The 21,069-nt window shown below is 40.9% G+C and overlaps 2 protein-coding genes across 2 annotated transcripts in view; one reads left to right on the forward strand and one right to left on the reverse strand.

Moving 5' to 3' along the window:
• UBTD2 (ubiquitin domain containing 2) overlaps positions 1-4,337 on the forward strand; it is a 60,989-nt gene extending 56,652 nt beyond the window's left edge. Inside the window, exon 3 of the mRNA XM_045792112.2 lies at positions 1,828-4,337. Coding sequence (XP_045648068.1) covers positions 1,828-2,225 — 398 coding nt within the window. The 3' untranslated portion in view covers positions 2,226-4,337. The remainder of the gene's footprint in view (positions 1-1,827) is intronic.
• Positions 4,338-8,929: 4,592 nt separating this feature from the next.
• Positions 8,930-14,217, reverse strand: EFCAB9 (EF-hand calcium binding domain 9). Its single transcript, XM_045792139.2, has 4 exons — positions 14,044-14,217; positions 11,178-11,326; positions 9,963-10,139; positions 8,930-9,130 (listed from the first exon to the last, which is right to left on the reverse strand). Exons 1-4 carry the CDS (start codon positions 14,189-14,191, stop codon positions 8,945-8,947), a joined length of 660 nt encoding a protein of 219 aa, XP_045648095.2. The 5' UTR covers positions 14,192-14,217; the 3' UTR covers positions 8,930-8,944.
• Positions 14,218-21,069: the final 6,852 nt, after the last annotated feature.

Genomic DNA, 21,069 nt, shown 5'->3' on the forward strand with positions numbered 1-21,069 from the left:
TCCGGACACCATTCTACTTGCAGTTTGACTGCTTTTGTTTACAGCCCTATTATTTTATATCTGTCGTGATACTGAAGATGGAGAAGCATATGCAGACCTGGAAACCACTTTAGGGATTTTCTTCTGTCTCATTTTGCTAGTTGAGAAGGGTGTATCAGGTTAAAGAATATTGCTCAATGTTACACAGCTAGTTAATAGAAGGCTGGGAGTTTCCTCTTGGTCCACAGATTTCAAAGATAATGATTTAGAACGTTGCTTCTCTAAAAGAATGTTTTTCTAGCAGAACATTGCTCTTGTACTTGTCAGGCTGACCATACTATCCGTGGGTCCGTGGGATATGTATCTGAGGTGTTTTCTTAATAGAGGTAATGGGTCTTTAATGAACTCTCCATGTTGTCTTTCCTAGTTCTCCTGGTGGCCAGACCACCTGGAAGACACTAGTAGGTTTCTTTGCCTCAGAGCTAGGAGGACTAGGCTATATAAATAATGAAGTTAGCACGCCTGACTCTAGCCCTCTTTATAAATAGCATTGGCACTGCAGCATGATGGCTGATGGTTAGGGAACTGCTGGTGATCACGCTGTGCTTAAAGCGTATCTGTTTCGGCAATGTCCTAGCATTCACATTAATTAGTGAACAACACAGAGGCTGTGCGGTATCTTTAAACACAGAGGAAAGGGGAGATTCGTGTGTGTTATGCTTCGTGACTGCATTCTCACCCCAGCCCATCTTACGTAATTTAGAAGACAGACTGATCAAAGCCGTGCTGGGCTGGTACTGTTCCAGTCTCGTTTTGGGTGCCTTGTATTTTCAGCCTATTGATAGTGACCACAAAGATCAGTTCATTAACTCGTTGGTTCATTGATAACTGTTTCTCAGTGTCCCAACCCATACTCATTAGCCTATATGTGAGTGTTTTGAATATGGTAGATGTTTTTGTTTTTTATCAGTCAGCTGACACTAATGTTCCAGTTTGAGCAAAGGACATGATATGAATAATCTTGTAAGAAAGTATTCATTAAGTGTGCTTTCAGGCCTCCCGACTGGTAATTATAATGCAGTTTATGCTTTTATAAAAAAAAATAAGCCATTAATACCTTCTTTTAAACCATAAATGCTTTTTTCTCTCCCTGAGATACCTGGTTATAAACTTCATACCCCTTTTATTCTTCCTTTTTAACCCATAGCTTCTCCGTAACAGATTGACTAATTGGGGTTAAATACAACCCCTCAGTCATTTCTGTGGTGATCGTGCTAATGAAATTCATATACAAGCCAGGAGCCAGAGCAGCTGATAGGGTTGTCGTCTCCAGTTTGTGGTCTCTTTGGACGAAGGACTTTTGGCCAAGTATTTAGGAAGTCGAGGCACTAAGGAAACTGCTCTGGAACACTGTGTTGTGGTGAATTGAGCTTAGGGATCCGTTTTTTTGCTTTTGTGTGGTTATTACGGATTCATTCTTTAAAAAGATATCCCAATACAATTTGAATATTCCCTTAATTTGGTCCAAGCATTAATAATATTAGTAAATTTGAATTTCGTGTGCTTTCTTTTCCTCTAGCATTTAATGAAAGTATAAATGAGGTATGAAATGACTTAGAAAATGTGAGGGAAAGGAACTAGGGTCCTAGCTAAGGTAAAATTAGATACACACTCAAATAATTGGTTATGGGCCTTGACGATGATCATTGCTAAGCAGTTGGCAACGACTGGCCTTACATTGTTTTCTCTCCAGTGGCAAGCTAGCAAGAGAGTTGCGCATTTTGCAAAGTGTAAATAAAAATGTGTTCATTTAGATGAAACTCTTGTTCATATCTTCTTTTTCTGAAGGTGCACTCACTGAGTGCTATGATGAACTGGGCAACCGATATCAGCTTCCAGTCTACTGCTTGGCACCACCAATCAACATGATAGAGGAAAAGAGCGACATAGAGACTCTGGATATTCCTGAGCCACCACCTAATTCGGGATATGAATGTCAGCTCCGTTTGCGCCTTTCCACAGGCAAAGACCTCAAACTTGTGGTCCGCAGCACAGACACTGTATACCACATGAAGAGGAGGCTACATGCAGCAGAAGGAGTGGAACCAAGTAGCCAGCGATGGTTCTTTTCTGGCAGACCTCTCACTGACAAAATGAAGTTGGAAGAGCTTAAGATCCCAAAGGACTATGTTGTACAAGTTATAATGAGCCAGCCTTTGCAAAACCCAACACCAGTTGAGAACTGATTGGTCCTATTGGCTGGTCCCAAGATCCCTCCCGCTCCTTTTTATTGTTGTCATTGTCATTTCCTACTCTATGGCGTGAAATTTATTTTCACTGCTCTGAATTCCGTATGAATGGATTTAGTTCTGAGGAATTACCAGTGAAAAATTCCATCTGTGATGGAGACCAACAAAAATAATTAATAAAACACAAAGAGCCAGCCTTTGAGACTCATGTAATTACAGTTTCTAATTTGAAAGGCAGTTGAAAAATAGATAACCATTTATTTTAAAACACCCAACAACAATGTAATGACTGTATTTAAATGATTTGGACTGTAAATAGAATGTTATGTCCATGAAGAACAGCACCAAGCACCTTGTGAATACAGAGTTAAAAAATATATATATATAAATTCCCCAAAACATAAATAACAGTTATAAAATGAGCTTTTTAAAAAGAAAACTGGAAAGAGCAGTATTTGAGGTTCACTTCTATTCTGGTCTGAATTCTTTGCTCAATTACTATTTAGCCATAAAGGAGTAGAGACTGGCAAATTGTGTTTCAGTATTGCTTTCCCCGTCCCCATATCTTGAGCTCCTTATTTACATTCACACTAAATTTTGGTGCCTTCCAACACATTGGTGGCAGGTACCCTTCTGGAACACTAGGCAATAATTAAGTCAGTGCAGTCAGATCTCTGATTTTCAGCTGATACTCAGTTGAAAAGTCTCTTGTCCTTTTGCTGCATAGATATTTTGAAATGTCTGTATAACAAAGCTGTTTTTATATCCAGGCTTAGAGGGTCACTACTATATAATACCTTCATCGATCTACCTACTCTGCTTGGGACCTTTCAGCGCATGCCCCCAAATGCACTGGGCCAGGGAATGCAAGGAATCCAGGACAGGTGTTTCCACCATAAGACAATACAGTCAATTCTCTCTTCTCTCCCAGTTTGCAGGAAGGGTGTAAGGAAAACCCATTGTATATGTGCCTGGGAGAACTGTGCCTATTTTCAGTCTTTTAGAGAAAATTTCAACTCCTAATTTACTGGTATGTTTATGGACTTCACTTAAACATCAGCAGTGAGACCAAATGATGAAACATTGCTTTATACGTTAGCTTTGCAGTTCACTGTTACCTCTACTGGTGGTGGATGACAGTTTTCCTCTCTCATCTTTCCTAGCGAAGAGTCAAATTAAGAGCTATCTGCAGATTAGACGAGAGGACTGAAAAATCCAGTGAGAGCACCTGATTCTCTCTCATACTATGACTGGAATAAAGCTGCCAAGGGTTATATTTAATCTGGGGCCTTTGAAAAGTTAGTTCCAGAAAGGAGAGGGGAACCATCACATAATCACTGCAGCCCCGAGACTCTGTGAGATGGCAAAGTAGAGGCAAGAAGGTACGTACACTGCTCTCAGCTGGGAAATAATCAGACCTCCACACCTATTTGGATGTGAAGCACTATTAATTTTAATGGCAAAATGAAACTGCTAATTAGTTTAAATGTAAAGTTTAAAATGGTATTAAATTTCCTATAGCCTGATTAGATATAATATCTATAATTATAACTTACCTGTTTCTGAGAGCTTTAACTACTTCCCTTTCTTTATGCAATCATTTTAAAGATTGTGGCTTATTCAATTTAAGGTTGCTGATAATTGAATCTAAATTCAAGAGACGACAGCAACGTTAATTCCAAAGGAATATTTTTTTATTTGAAGGTGGAGGTTGGAGGGTATTTGAATATAATGCCCTTGTCATCAAAGAGTTTCTTTGTTACTTGTGTGCCACGTTGAATAGCAACAGCTCTCAAAGTTTGACACCTGGAACAGTGTTCGAACCTGTTTTTCCTAAGTTAAATTGGGTGATATCATCAATAATCTACGGTTGCTAAGAAGTTGTTTTTGTGTAGAATTTGAGCTCTCTTAAGAATTTATTTTGTTTTAAAGGTACATATGCTTTGCATCACGATTTTCTGGGCATGTTTAACTAACCTGGGTGAGAAAACCATGGTGCTGTTTAATGTAAATAGATTGATATAAGATTGGACCAATACTTGATGTGTACAATTTTAGTATGTAGGGTTTTTGTGCTTTTTTTTAAAAAAAAAAAAAACGTTCAATTTTTCTCTTTGTCTTGGCCTTTATTCTGGGTTTTTAATTGTTATTCTCTACATAAGGGTAATCTGCCTCATTCTAATAAAACCTCTAAAAAGGTTTTTCTTTTTAAAAACTTACTTCAATAAATAACAAGTTCATTATCACCAGACTTAGGCTCTGCTGTGCCAAACCATGCATGGTTATTTATAGGTATGCCTTATCTTCCACATTGAAATCTTGGTCTAAAGTAGGCTATTGTTTTTTCTCTTAAGGGTCATGCCATAAATCAGAACTCATAATTCAGTTTTCTAGAAACACTGAGCTTATTTCTTAGCCATTTTGGATCAAAGTGGCAGGTTTTGATAATTTCTTATGTAAAATAGGTGATACATATGCATGGTAGGCAAATCCAAAAGTACCAAAATGAAAAGTCTTTCCATTCCCCAGATGTAACAACTGTTACCAGTGTTCTGGGTATCCTGAAAAATACTCGAGCCCAGCAGTTCGTCAGTTTGAGTATGCATCACAATTACCTAGAAGGCATCCGAAGACAGATAGCTAGACTTTTCTCCCAGGGATTCCACATTAGTAGGTCCGAGTGGGCCCCAGTTATTTGGATTTCTGAGCAGTCCTAGGTGCTGCTGCGGCTGGTCTGCAGAATCACACGGTGAGAACCACTGTTCTGGTGTATTGAGTATATTCACCCACCCTACCCTGTTTCCATAAATACATATACTATTCACCTTGATTTCTCTTTAAAATGATGAATCTTGGATCTGCATCATTCCTCTTACGGCTGCTCCGTCTTGCATTGACTGGAGTACCAGTTATTTCAGACTTCACCTCGGTCAGTTTGGTTACTCGCAATCTTGCTACTGTAAGCCGTGCTGCCGGGCAGTGTCCTTTTCTGTAGCCACGTCATTGCGTCTGTGTATCTATAGAATGCACTCCTGAAGAGAGAATTTCTAGATGAAGGAGTATGCACATTGAGAGAGGAGATGCACAATTGCCCTCCAGCTTAATACTAGAGCAATGTGATTGCTCTTATTTTCTTATATATTTTAACCAACATTTTGTTCTTTGACAATCTAAGTGAAAATCTGTGTCCTGTGGTCTTACTTTGTATATTTTCTTCATAGTTTAGCATTTTAATGTGTATTTTAGGCCTTTTTTCCCCTGCGAATTGTCTGTTTGCTCATATTTCTGGTGCACTTTGATCTTTACCCTCTTGATTTGTGAATACTCTCTTTATTAAGGAAATTCGTCATTTCTCTATCATGTGTTACCATTTGTTTTTGGTCTTGTGTAATTTCCCATGTGCAAATTTTACGTTTTGCTTGGTTGCATCGATTGGATTTGTGTTTTATGGCTTCAGGGTTTTCTTCTTCAAAAGGTTTTACCCACTCAGATTATAAAATTTTCTTGCTCATGATTTTAGTATTCCTTTTATGGCTTCATTGTGTGGAGTTATTTTGGTGCAAGGAATAGAATAGCAGCACAGATTTATTTATTTGTTTGTTCCTTTGTTTTTGTACGTGGTTAGCTAATCCCACTTTTCCTGATACTACTTATTGATTTTCATTGGTCTTTTTCCCATTGATGGAGGAAAAATCACTCTTATTATGGAATGGCTTTTAAGACTATACTTTTTTAATGGTCTTTTCTTATTAATTGAACAAATTAGCAAATATGCCTGTGTCCACCTCAAATTCTCAAATGCTATGATTTAGTATTTTGACTTACAGAAAGAAGAAAAGAGAAGTGTGGCTGATAACCTCCCTCGCAGTATCGGGTGTCCTGTGATTTCTGTTCTCTGGATCTGTGGGGGCTTTTCATGTGGGCAACTGCCCATTTTGGCATGTGTCAGCAGAGTTGATTTGGCCTTTTCTAGTCTTGGTCTTTGGCATGAGGCAAGTGACGATGATACATGAGAGCTAAGGACTAGCGGAAGAGAAATGATTTCACTTTGCTTAGCTCCCTCTAAAATCCTCTCCTCTTTATAGCTGATACAGATTGTGGAGGGACCAGCCCCATGGTGCTGGCCTGGAACTCTGGTGCTCTCTTCAGCCCAGCCTGCTAGTCACCTGCTCTGCAAGTGCGACTTCTCTGCCCATTGCTTCGGCCCCTGAACAAGGGCACGCTTTGCTGACCGAGGTGTTCTAATGTAACTATGGCATAGTAATACTATAGAGTGTTACCACCAACCAAAACACACCGAAATGTACTTGGTCTAACTGAGCTCTACCTTGAAAGCACAGTGGATTAACTCAACTGTTGAAATAATGAAACTTAATTGAAACATCTACACGCATAACTACAAACACATCTTTAAAAACTTTAAATCCTGTAATGTAATTGAGGAAAAAAGTCCCAAAGTGGACATTGACATTGTTTTCTTTGTTGTACTTCTAATCCCAAAAGAATGTCTCTTCATCCATGCTATTGAATTTAGTTTTTACACAGTTTCAGTTTGGGCCCATTCGAACTAAATGCTCAGTTTCCTGAGTCCATTCTAGAACTGTCCAGTTTATGAAAGTGTTCCTTTAAAAAAAAAAAAAAAGTCTATCCATTTATTTTAGAGAGAGAGAGAGCAGAGTGTGGGGGGGGGGCGGTGGGAAGAGGGAGGAGGAAAAGAATCCTCAAGCAGACTCCCTGCTGAGCGCAGAGCCTGACAGGACAGGGGGCTCGATCCCAGGACCTGGAGCTCATGACCCCAGCCAAAATCAAGAGACAAAAGTTCAACTGACTGAGCCAGCAAGGCACCCTTAAAATGCTCTTAAAAGGATTTTTAAAAATCTGATAGTTGGACCATGATACCTTTTATAGTCATCCTGATGATTTCCAGAGAGAAGGGGAAACTAGTTCCTGACACTTGAGTCATTTGATGTTCATTTTAAATTAAGTTGAAATAAATGAATAAATTATTTTAAACTAAATTTTAAATTTTAGTTTAAAATTTAATCAGAATTATAACCTATGATACTTATTATCTTCGACTTTCCCTTCTCCCTCCTTGCCCCCATTCTGAAGCAATAAAATGTACAGTATCTTCATTGCTTTAGAGACTGTGTCTGTAAAAAACATATATGCCATGGTTACTTTTTATATATCTCAGGAGTGTTGCCTTGGAAAATGGGAAAGAGAAGCCTTTCTAAGACCTCGTTATAGTTTCTCCTCCCAGAACTATGTGTCGATCTTAGGGTGTCTGCCAGCAAAAGCTGTCGAGGATTCCAGGAAAGAGGCTTAACGGCAAGGCCGTTTGAAAGGATGATGGATTTCCAACTTTCAATTTCCAGCCAAATACTAGTCTCTCAGTTCAGTACTCGTGCAGGTGTAGTGGTGCCCACACTTGTTTGCCAGAGGGTATTCTCCCTAGAGAACAACTGCAAACTAATCACCAAGTCAGAGGAAGAGAGGAGCACCGTTCTGAGGTACTTTGCATCTTAAATATAGAGGGTTCATAGTAATGAACATGATTTCTGTTCTTACAAGTTTGACTTATGAACAACAACCTTAGATAAGCAGTATTCTTTTCAGTTGCACATTGACAGTGATTTTTGTTGGTTATTAGGTCACTTGGGAACTCTGAATGCCTTACGATCAGTTATATTGCATAACCAATCCTTAAGAAATATTTGGTTCATAGTAAATGAACTGTTCCTCTTTAATTGCCAAACTTGTTCCTCAGAAGTTTATGGTAGAAGGAAATGTGGTAATTAGCATTATGCGGAAAGGATTTCTGAGCCAGTAGAATGCTGCCTTGAAACTTAAACAATTTGCTAAAACTGAAGTGAGTTACCTGGATCACTTGCTCTGCGCACAGGCATCTAATTGACCTTGAATTTGAATCGCGGTCCTACCCCTGGTATGCCATATAGTTTTGGGAAATGTTCTTAATTTCTCTGGGCCTCAATTTCTTCACCTGTAAATTCTGATGGCACCTGGTTCACAGGGTTATGAGTATAAATAACTTTGTGCATCTAAAGCACCTGCCTAACCCCTCGCAGGCACTTACTAAATGGTAGTTATCACCATTACTATCACAGTACAGTCAGGCAGGGAGGATTCACAAGTCCCAAGCTAAAAATGTTTGCAAGTTATTCAGGCATTAGTTACACAAAAGTAAAGTTGTACAGGGCGTGTAATAATTACTCTGCCCTAGTAGATTTGTGCAGTTGCTTGAGTACCTGCCTTTGTAATTCAGGTCCTAGGAAGAACACAGCTCCCATATCCCCAAAAGTCTGTTTCCCTTACAGGTAGAGGCACTTCACCATTTGCCAATTTGCAGTGTCTGGCATCCAGGTGATTTTAGCTTGAAGGATTGAGAGAATAGGATTCCGAGCATATTAGACCACTAGTCACAAGTAGTGGGAAAGCATCACTGTCTTTCAGCTGTTTAGCTCCAGACAGTGCTTGTGATTATTTGGATATACTTACAAATAGTGTTGATCTGAAAAGCAGCAGCAGAATTGAGACACGTCCACAGGGAAAGTGGTTACTTCATATTGTATTATTGTGAGGTCAATAAGTTATTCAAGTTAAGAACCTGCTGGTCGAATGTGTAAAGGCCAACGTAAAAATATCCACTTAGATTTTCTAAGTTTATTTTTAGACCTGTTAACAGTTGTGATTACTTATATTCTACTTTCAGATACATTTATTCCAAGAAACTGTTTGAGGCTCACATTAACTTGATGTAGCCTTTTCTTTTTGAGCAGATCCTTTTTCCCTTTCTCTTCATCTTTCTCTGCTTTCTGCCTCTCCTGGTATTTGTCCATGGTGAAGATTGTAAACAGCTTAAATTCCTTGTAATTAAGACGCTTTTGTTGGGGGAAAGAAAGAAAAATTATTTCAGGAAGGATTTGATACTTTGTTTCAGATGACAGCAGGATTGTAATCATTTCTCATTTAAAAACTTGGAAACTTGAAGAGGCTTAGTAATTAGGACATAATTATAGTCTGATTGTCGTCTAGGAGCCGGGAACAGAGAGTCTATTGTAGACTCGAAAGCAACCGTGGGTCACTTTCTTACTTCTGCTGCGTCCGGTCTAGACGCTTCAAGGCGGCACCCATCTTTTTCAACCTTAGCTCCCACTTGCTTCCCCAACATAGACTTCCTCTTTTGTTTTTTCTTAAATTAAAAAAAATTTTTTTTAAAATAGGCTCTATGCCCAATGTGGAGCGAGAACTCAAAACCCTGAGATGAAGAGTCCTGTGCTCCAGCACCTGAGTCAGCCAGGCGCCCCACAGGCTTCCTCTTTAACTAGGCAGAATCCAGGGTCTTCACCAGAGTTGTTTTCTCTTAGGATTTTGCTCATGTGTTCCCACCTAGACTTTCTTCCTTCCTACTTACTTAAATCTATAAACCCTTCCCCCAATGTTAACCCCTGCCATATTAATATATTTCCTTCTCTAAACTTTTAAACAATATTTTCTTCTCTAAGTTTCCCTAATTTTGCATCCGTATTATATGCTGTGACACTTAGTCCTCTCTCTTCACAGGTCTATAAATCTCTTCAGTTTTTTCTGATCCCAGTGCCATGACATGCTCGAGCAGGTTTTCCCCATCTGTGTCTACAGTAGAGAGTGGGACATTCTCTCTGCCTTTGGACAGAGAGGCTGCCAGGTCACACTTAAGGAATCTGCACTTACGCGGTCACCTGTGATGTCAAAGTCATGGTAGAGCTCTTTGAGGTCCTGTTTCTTAATATTGAAGAGGAAGTTGTACATGTGGAAGTTGTCTGGACCAATTCTCAGCTCCCCGTCCAGGTCAAGCAGCTCAAAGACAGGCCGGGAATGGCGGAAGATAAATTGCTCTTCCAAGTGGTTCTATTGAGAGAAATACATTATACAAGGAACAGTGTTGTTGGTGCTACTTTCTAAACTTGGGCTGCATGGGGCACCTGGGTGATTCAGTTGGTTAAGCGTCTGCCTTCTGTTCAGGTCATGATCCCAGGATTCTGGGATCAAGTCCTGCATCAGGCTCCTTGCTCTTGCGGGGAGCCTGCTTCTCCCTCTGCCTGCTGTTCCCCTGCTTGTGCTCTTTCTCTTTCTCTCTCTCTCTTTTTCTCTCTCTGTCAAGTGGATAGATAAAATCTTTTTTTTTTTAAGTTTCTTAAAATAACTGACTAACTAACTTGGGCTGCATCAAGACAAGTATATTCACTTATCCATTTCCTAGAGAGCTAAAAGTAAGGGCAAAATCCTAGCAGCTCAGGGCTGAAAGCCTTCCATGGTCAATGTATCAAGTTCTGCTTCAGCATCTGCATTTGAGGGGAACTTAAGCCACCTGCTGTGATCAATTCTGCTAGACAGAACCCTTGTCACTAGAACGCATTTCTCTACATTCGGTGAAAATCTACTTGTGAAACATCATGGTAAGGTGACAAGATCCTGAAGACACGTTTCTTTCCAAGTGGGAAGTAGATAAATACACACTGGAAGTATGTATAAGGTAAGGTAGGAACCCAAAGAAGAACAGTTCTCATCATCATCCATCCCCTTCAGAAAATTCTCTGAGAAAAGCAATCACTGAGAGAGTGAGGCACTTGGGATTCCTGGTGGCTCTTGAAGCAGGGCAAGGAAGGGCGGGCCGAGGAGGGAAGCGATAGGGTGAGGTCTACAGAAAGAGGATGCGGGAGGGCTGAAGATGGGCAGCAGGGGCAGTGAGGCGGGGTGGCCCGCAGGTTTCTAGGTTATAGATAGACTGTTGAACCGCAAGTAGTTCTCTCCCCATTTTTTCCCCTTCCCGTTTGGAGTGAAAGGAAGACAAGTCTGATGGGATCTTAATTCACCACTGCCTTTAGCAAGATGGTGACGGCGGCCAAGCTCTGACTCCTGTGCCCCAGATCCTGGCTTGTTACTCGCCTGTTGTGCCAGCAGGATGCAGACCAACATGTAGAACTGGTCGAAACCAATCTCGCCCATAGCATTCCAGTCCAGCATGTTAAACACGATCATGATCTGGGTCCGTTTCCAGCTGGTCACGTGGTGAAGGAAGTGATAGAACAGCACATCTGTTAAGGGGGGGAGACGAAGAGATGGGTTATTCTGAGAACCTTCCCGACGCCGAGCGAGCGGGAGCCACGTACATGGCAGGAACGCTGGAAGCTTGCTGACCCGGAAGAGGAATGATAACACTTCGTCTCTCGCCTCATCACTAGACCTTCCACAATTCCTCAAACCTTAATTGCCCCGGAGCCATGTGACAGCACCCTGTGCCCACACCCTGCGCCCAGATCTGTGGAGGATGAGACAGTGGGTTGGGCTCGGTTCCTGAGTCCAGCTCAAGCTCCTGACTGAGCCGGCAGGGCTGTGTCCGTGACCGATAAAAGCACGGAGTGCTCCTCATACAGGGGAGAGCTGAGTTCTCACTGGGGACCTAGGACACTTGCTTGGAGAAGCTGAATCTCGCTTGGGTCTTTCACTTGAGATCATGAAAACAGGAGAAATTTAAAAATCATTTCTATAAAAGTATCAGTATTCCTCCTGCTTACGTGAAGCACATGCATTTGGCTATGGGGGAAAGGAGCAATCACGGCACCCCTTAGGTGCTAGGTGCTTTAACTGCCGCATTCCACTGAACCCCAACACCCCTATGGGGAAACTGGAATCACACCCTTTTATAAGAAGCCTCAGATAGTAACAGGTCTATTTCAATGCTTCTCTAACTGTAATGGGCATACCATTCACTTGAGAATCATGTACAAATACAGATTCTGATTCATGAAACCTGGTGTTGGACGGAGTCTACATTTCTCACAAGCTCCTCGGTGATGCTGGCTGGTGGACCCCACTTGGAAGGGCAGAGCTGGGATTCAAACGTCCGTCTGACACAGTCTTTCCACAGCGAAGCCATGTCTTTTGCAGATTTATTAATACATATGTATTCAATCATAGAGAACAAATACCGTGGCTTAAACAGCAGGGAAGGTTTTTGCCAGAAATTCCACTCACTAATCATGTGTCTCGGGAAGTACAAGATAGAAGAAACCAGCACGGTGACACATTTATATACTGGTATGTGGCTTACGGATTGTATATGCAAATCACCCACGGTAACTTCAGGGAGGTTGAAGTGTAACTTTGTGTACGTGCAAAACCCCTCGCCCACTGATTACAGAAACGATCTCCTGCGTTAATACATAAAACAGCTGCGTAGTTTGGCATCCCAGCTGAAGCTAGCTAAGGGCGTAGTGAACCAGTCATCACAGTGTCCTGATTTGAGGGACGTCTGATGGTCTCGATGTTCCTTCCCTCTGCCCCACTAGGTATGGACATGTGGGAACAGCACATTATATATGTAACGGTGACCTATGTGTAGTTGCTCCTTGAGAAATGTTTCAGTGTGGGACTTTGTAGCTACATAGCAAAGCAGCTGGCTCGGGCCCACTCATGTCTCCAAAGCCCTAAGTCACTGCCTCCTTGAAGGCAAAACTTAAGGCTGTGCCTTCACTCTCTCACGGCACCATCCAGTCCCCTGGTGACCAGAAGACGGGAGCATGACTTCACCTCTTGGGGTTTGCATCATCGCAGAGTAAGGCAGTTACTAGGGAGACCAGACTTCTCAGCAAACATTCCAGTGAGACTGTGAGTGTAGGCTGTGGAGTCAGGAAGCCCTGGGTTTGTCCCAGCTCTTCTGTGTACAGCCGGGTGCCTTACAGTTATTAGGTCCGGGCTATTGCAAAGATTTGGTGACATTGTGTGTGAATCTCATGTCAAGAGAAAAACTGAGGCATGGGATTGTGAGAAAACGAAGGTGTCTTTATCATTTGGTAAAGATGACATAAGCTCTTAAAAATCTTTGTGGAGGGGGAGCCTGGGTGGGGCAGTCAGTTGAGTGTCCAACTCTTGATTTTGGCTCCAATCGTGATCTCAGGGTCTTGTGATTGAGCTCCACGTCCGACTCCATGCTCAGCCGGGACTCTGCTTGAGAGTCTGTCTCTCCCTCTCCCTCTGCCCCTCCCCCACTCCTCCTTGCCCTCTCTCTTTCTCTTTCTCAAATAAAGAGGTCTTAAAAAAAATCTTTATGGAAGAAACCCCTTATTCACAAGTGACATTTCCTTCTGATCACAATGAATGGATAGGATACTTTATTTATACCCAGTCCTTCAGAACAAAATAAACCCCAAAAAGCCTAAAGTATTTTAATTGGTCTTCCATTGGTTTGTGCATTCAAAGGCAGGGTCAAGATCATCAACACTTTTTGGTCTCCTAAGTACCAAAAATTAGAAGGGATCTCGCAGATCATTGATTCAAACCTCCCACTTGACAGATGAGAAATCTTGTTAGGGGGTCTTCAGGGTTAATGCCTGAATGAGGCTCAGCCCCCAGGGATAATTAGAATAATAACAAACACTTGGTAAGTTCTTAACATGTGCCAGGCACTATGCTGACCATCTCCACACATTATCGTATTTCATTTTTTCTTCCAACCACGCAGGGGCCTCTATTATTAGAAGCCTCATTTATGAATGAGGAAAATGACCCTTAAAGAGGATGACAACATGCTCTCCAAATCACCAAGGGGCACCAGGGCTCCCCCCAGAGCCTGCGGCCTTCCCCTCCTCACTCAACGGCCCCCGGTCTCAAGTCTCCGTTGGTGATTTCTCTCACTTCATTTAGAAGATAAAATACATTTGTGAGTAAGGTAGTTTCTGGTTCTGCGAGTTTCCCTGCACGTTAGTGAAAAGCCAGGTAACAGCTCAGAGGAAGCCCTGCCGACCGCACTGACCGTTCAGCGTGTTGTTGTGGTGCACGTCAAGGAGGTGAAAATACTCCAGCAAGGCCCTCACGTTCCTCACGGATAACAGGCAGTACAGCTTGTCCAGATAGAGGTACCACAGAAATGATCCTTGCTTCAGTCTCATCGTGGCCCTCATTAGGCTGAAGGCTCTGGCGACCTGGAACAGAAGAGAGTTCCGCCTTGGAACTAGAATGTTGGACAGAGAGAAGCTCTGGTAGTCAAGGCCTCCCTAGGCAGGAACGTCATGGGAGGCAGACGGTAAGAAACTGAAATTGCATCCTCCCAGCCCTCTGGTCTTGCTGTCAGGATTTATTATCTTTTTTTTTTTTTTTTTTTTTTTAAGATTTTATGTATTAAGAGAGGAGCATGCATGAGCAGGGGTGGGGTAGAGGGAGGGAGAGAATCTCAAGAAGACTTCCCACTGAGCACAGAGCCCAATATGGGGCTCGATTTCACAACCCTGAGATCATGAGCTGAGCTGAAATCAAGAGTCGGACGCTTAACCAACAGAGCCACGTAGGCGCCCCCTCAGTATTTGTTGTTTTAACGCTCTTGTTAACTTGATTATTCCCTTGCCACTAAAATATAACCAGTTCTAAACTGAAATCACAGACCGTTTAGAAATGTAAGTGAGAACACTCTGTCCTTACACACGGAAACCTGTGCTATGTGGCCAAAGTGCTTCTCAGAGGAATATTTTAGTCTAAATGCATTTATTAGAAAATAAGAAAAATTGAAAAATACATGAAAAAGTACTAAAATAGTCTTTTTAACATCATCACCTACCACTACTATACCTAAAACTCAATATCATGCCTTAATGTTATTAAATATTCACTCGGCATTCAAATTTCCCTGATTGTTTCTTTAAATTTTTAATAGATTATTTAAGTCAGGAAACCAAACAGATCTAAGTGTTACATTTAGACTGTTTCTTAATATCCTCAGGTTCCTCCTTTCTATCTTTCTTTTTCTTGCAATTTATTTGTTGAATAATCCAGATTGTCATGTAGAGGAAAACATTCTGGTTTTTGCAGATTTTATCTCCAATGTGTTAACACGTCCCCGTCTCCTGTATTTTCTATAAACTCATAGTTAGATCTAGCACGAAAGCTGGTTTTAGGAAAAGACCAATAAAAACAGATAAACTTTTGGCAAGTGTGATAAGGAGAAAGATTTTTAAAATTGAGAATGAGGAAGGAAACAATTGTTGATATGAAAGAGATTAAAATATATACACAAGTCTCTGGTGCCTGGCTGGCGGGCAGAGCACGCGACTCTTGATTTTAGGATTGTGGGTTTGGTCCCGTGTTGGGTGTAGAGATTACTTGAAAATAAAATCTTGAAAAAAAAAAGCTAAATTAGCTCTGCCCAATAAATATACACTGTGAGCCACAGATATGAGTCATATACGTAATTTGAAATTTCTAGTAGCCACATTTAAAAAAAAGTAAAAAAGGGGGCACCTGGATGGTTCAGTAAGTTAAGTGTCTGACTCTTGATTTCAGCTCAAGTCTTGATCTCAGGGTCGTGAGTTCAAGCCTGGCTTTGGGCTCCATTCCTACTAAAGAAAGAAAAAGAAAGAAAGGAAGGAAGGAAGAAAGAAAGAAGAAAGAAAGGGGGGAGGGAGGGAAGGAAGAAGTGAAATTATTATTTTTTAAGATTGTATTTGTTTGTTTGTTTGTTTGTTTAGAGAGCACGCTCAGGGGGAGGGGCAGAGGGAGAGGCAGAGAATCCCAAACAGACTCTGTGCCCAGTGCAGAGCCCGTCAAGTGGCTTGATCTCAAAATCTCATGACCCCAAGATCATGACCTGAGCTGAAACCAAGCGTAGGATGCTTAACTGACTGAGTCACTCAGGTGCCCCAAAGTGAAATTAATTTTGATAACATTTAATCCTGTGTCTGAAATGTTATCATTTCAATTTGTAATCAATATACTTTTAAAATTAGTTATTTTACAGTTCTTTTTCCAGTTTTATTGAGATATAATTGACATGCAACATTATGTAAGTTTAAAATGTGCACCATGCAGGTTCCTGGCTGGTTCAGTCGGTAAAGCGTCTGATTCTTTATCTTGGGGTTGTGAGTTCCAGTCCCACGTTGGACATACAGTTTACTTAAAAGAAAAAAATAAAGTATACAGCATGCTTTATTATTCTTCTAGAGAATCGTAAAGAGCGGAAACTCTCCAAATCATTTTATGTGTTTAACATAATCTTGATATCAACACATGGCAAGATTAGTATAAGAAAGGCAAGTTACAAATGTATCTCACTCGTGAACATAAATGCAATAATTCTAAATAAAACACTAGCAAACTAAATCCATACACACAAAAACTGAGAAAAATAACACCCATAAAGGAATTCTCAGGCACAGAAAAATAATCCCATATGGAAATACAGAAATTCAGGAAGGAAAGAAGAGCACCAGAAATTGAAAATGTGTGAGTAAATCTTAATGAGTATTAACTGTGTACAACACTAAAAATAACGTGATGTGAGGAATCTAGCTGCCGGTGCCCTCGGAACTCACCAGGAGCTACAGGTTACATGGGTATCCATACTTGTCAAAACTCATCGGACTGTATGCTTACACTGGGTGCATTTTTACTGAATGTAAATTAAACCTCAAAGTTAGTTTTTAAAACTTAGAAAAATAAAACAAAAAGTTCAATTACATCAGAATTAAGCATTTTTGCTCCACGGAATACACTGTTTGCAAAGTTAACAGATGGATGATAAATCAGAAAGATACTTGCAATGACCAAACCCAGTAAGAAACTGCGATCCAGGGGCGCCTGGGGGGCTCAGTTGGTTGAGCGTCTGCCTTCAGCTCAGGTCACGATCCCAGAGTCCTGGGATCAAGTCCCACGTCGGCTCCTTGCTCAGTGGGGAAACTGCCTCTCTCACTGCCTGCCACTCCCCCTGCTTGTGCTCGCTCTCTCTCTCTCTCTCTGTTTGGCAAATAAATAAAATCTTTTTTAAAAAGCCCTGCAATCAAAAAGTGAGACAGGAGGGGCACACGGCTAGCTCAGTTGGTGGAGCAGGCAACTCTCGATCTTGGGGTTGTGCGTTTGTGATCTTGGGTATAGAGATTACATAAAAATAAAATCTTTAAAAAAAAAGTTCAGAAACAATAGTAAAACCAACGAATCACTTAAGTGGTGATTAGAAAAGTTTATGGTGTACGCACCAAGGAGACACTTTGCAGACCAGGAACACTCAAACCGAAACCTGGAGTGAAGCTCAGGGATCTATTGTTACAAAACAGTTTGTATAGTGAGAAAGCAGTGACTGTCTGTTTCTCACAGTGATTGGTTATTAGAATGTTCTTACATGATAAAGAACTGGTCAGTGGTTACGTTATATCCACCTTGGGAAACGGTTCAAGTTTTGCTTGTGATTTCCAGAGGCATATGGGAGAAATGACCCAGGTCAAGTTAGTCTTGCAAAATAAGCTAAATTAAGCTTTGTTTGTATGACTAAAATGGTTTTGTCTGCTTGGGGAATTTTCAAGCCTGGTCTGCATTTGTTTTTTATTTTAACAGTATCTTGATTTTAAAACCAGATAAAGACAGTACAAACAAGTATGGGCCCATTTGACTTGTGAATAGATATGAAAATCCTAAATGTAAGATTTGCCAGGCAAAAGATTTACTTTCCAGGAATGCAAGAATATTTTAATCAGTGAAATTCACCATGTTTTTGGGCTAGAGGAGAAAAATCATATGATTAATATTACAATTAACTTGCATGATAAATGCATAGAAATATTTTATACAGTTCTACTTATAGTAGGTGACGTAACAATGATACGATAGGATATGATAAAAAGGTATTCGCAGATTAGGACTAGCAGGAAACTTCTTTTTGTGTACAGGTCATTTGCCACCACCCTTCCATAGACACCATACTTAGAGGAGAAACTTTAAACCCTTTCCCATTAAATGTTGGACCAAGACAAGAATTTCCATTGTCACTGTTGCTATTTAACGTACAGCTAGAGAGCCTAGCAAATGCTATAGGAAAGGAAAAGAAAGAAATGTAAGGACTGTTGTAGCAGAAGCGCTATGGAGCCTCGTGACATCTCTCAAGCTAGGGATGTTCTCTTGTCCCTCAAGCAGAGCAGGCTGGAAGGGCTGCCTTAGGGCGCAGCCCTTGGCCAAGGACAGATGGGGCTTGGAGGAAGAATTCCCATTTCCTCGCCTCTCAGGTGGGTTGCCTTTGAAGGGCATGGTATCCCGATCCCTGGAACTCCCCAGTGGGATTTAGCCCCGGGTGGCCTCAGCAGTTATTAGCTCGAAGGGCATCCTTTACTGGCTTCATGCCTCCCACTGCCGTTGGTGCCTCCTGACATCACCTCCTTAATCAAGTACTTGCACTCAAATCCTGATGCTTCACTCTGGGGGAATCCAACCTAAGAATGCTGTCAAATGCTTTCTCTGTGACTATTGTGACTGTGATTTTCTTCTTTCCTTTGTCAATGCAATGTCTTACACTGATAGCTTTTCTGATGTAAAACTGTTCTTTTACTCCTGGGTAAACCTTTCTTGGTCCTGATGTTTTTATTCACCTCTGGTTTCTTCTTGCTAGTATTTTATTTATTTTTCTCTCATTTAATTCATAAGTGAAATTAATCTATAATTTTCTTTTACTATCTTTATCTAGTTGCAGTAAATCTCATCTCATAAAATGAGTAGAATTCCTAATGTCTTTCAGTAGGGTACAGACTTTTGATTTTTGATTCATTTCTTTATTGGTTATTAGTTTATTTAGGATTTGTTTTTTATTAAAATTATGTATCTTTATATATCATTTATATATTATTTATTTATATCATTTATCTTTTCTTGCAAATGATTACCCATTTCCTGTAGATTAAAATTTATTCACACTGGGGGCCTGGTTGGCTTAGTCGGTACAGCATGTGAATCTTGATCTCGAGGTTTTGAGTTCGAGCCCCATGTTCGGTGGAGAGATCACTTAAAATTAAAAAAAAAATTATTCACATAAATTTGTTTAAAGTATCATTTTGTGATTTAAAAATCTTTACAATACAGTATATCTCTCTTTTCATTGTCTCTGGTGAATATTTTTCCTTTCTCTAACTCTTTTTAATTTTTTTTCTTCAACCAGTCTTGTTCACTAGTTATTTCTGAGATATAGCTTTAGTTTTGTTGAACCTCTCTTTTTGATTTCTTACAACATTATTGAAGTATATAGGGCCGCCTGGATGGCACCGTAGGTTAACATTTTGACTCTTAGTTTTGGCTCAGGGTCATGAGATGGAGCCCCACGTCGGGCTCTGTGCTGAGCGCAGAGTCGGCTTGGGTTTCTCTCTCCTTCTGCCCTTATCCCCTGCATGTTCTCTCAAATAAGTAAATCTATCTCTATCTCTATCTATCTATCTATCGAAATAACATTTTCATCATCTTAGTAAGAGTCCTCGTGTCTATTTATAGTTAATTTCCATTTTATACCCCAGGCAACCATTAATTTACTTTCTCTCCCTGTGGATATGACTTTTCTAGATAGTTCATAAAAATGGAATCATAAAACATGTGGTCTTTTGTCTCTTCTAGACATTTCATATCAGTCAAATCATATAATAATATGTGGTCTTTTGTGTCTGGCTTCTTTCACTTAATAATGTTTTTCAGTGAACTTCTCCATCTTTCTTTCTTTCTTTCTTTCTTTCTTTCTTTCTTTCTTTCTTTCTTCTTTCTTTTTTTTTTTTTTTTAAGATTTTTTATTTATTTATTTGACAGAGAGACAGCCAGCGAGAGAGGGAACACAGCAGGGGAGTGAGAGAGGAAGAAGCAGGCTCCCAGCAGAGGAGCCCGATGTGGGACTTGATCCCGGTACGCTAGGATCAAGCCCTGAGCCGAAGGCAGACGCCTAACGACTGCGCTACCCAGGCGCCCTCATTTTTGTTTTTCATTCCATTTTTTCCTCGCGTGATCACAGAGCCAGTCACAGAGCCCTGGGTGGTTTGGCACAGGCCTGGGGATGAGCTGAGGCTCCAACCTCTGTCCCCTCAGACCTACAGCTTCTGTGAAGTCACTCCGCCTCCCAGTGGGAAAGCCTTTCCCTTTGTTCCCCCACCATTTCACGGAGTTGGTCAAATGGATGGAACTATTGAAAGACCCGCCTTTCAGCTAGTTGGGGGAGGTTTCAATATAGGCTTACTCAGTGAGAGTTTTCCTTCTTTTAATGATACAGACTCTCTACAATTCTAATTGCTCAGTAAGGTGTAGGGACCTTTCAAACCTCTTGGCAAACTTTACTCGGGGCACCCTTTGCGCAGGCCACCACCAGCCTCCCAGGCTTCTGTAGTTAGCGTTCCAAACTTAGAACTAAGTATCCTATTTGCACACTGCTCAGGAAGGGGTGAAAACATCTCAACACTGACATTCTTCGTAGGGGCGGGGATTCCTGGAGTGTGACATTTGCTGACATTCCATTTGATTATGAAGTAGAGTAACCGTAATAACCTTTGCAGGCTGCCCACCCCCAGCACACTCTACTTGGAAATATAACCTAAAAAATAAAACGGCCAGTTACTTTACCAACAAAAAGCATTTATATGAGAATAAAAGAAAGTTGCAATTCAGGACATGCAAGCTAAGGCAAAACCATAGGCAAGTCCAACAAAAAAAGGAGAGGAACTTTATTTGATGGAGAAGGAGGAAGTTGGGAAGAATTGTTTTGAAGGAAACCTTATTGGAGAAAAGCAGGAGTTCAGGGTGATAATGGTTTTCCTTTGGCTGAGTTACCAGAGTAGTGGATTTCTTCCCCGAGGCGCAATGTGCTTCTTTTCCTGTTGTGCCCTGTAATTGATGATTTTTCCTGTTGAGTATTCTTAGGTTGGAGTCTGCGATTGACAATTCTCCTGTAATTGACATCGAGTGCTATGGGTTCCCCTTTCTAGCCTCCGAATTCCACTTCAGTGAAGTTTCCTTTTATCAACTTTCACAGAATCACCTTGTAGATTTAGATAAAAGTATAATT

Source organism: Ursus americanus, chromosome 15 (assembly GCF_024610735.1).
Source record: "Ursus americanus isolate L20-20 chromosome 15, mUrsAme1.1.p, whole genome shotgun sequence".
Lineage (NCBI taxonomy): Eukaryota > Metazoa > Chordata > Mammalia > Carnivora > Ursidae > Ursus > Ursus americanus.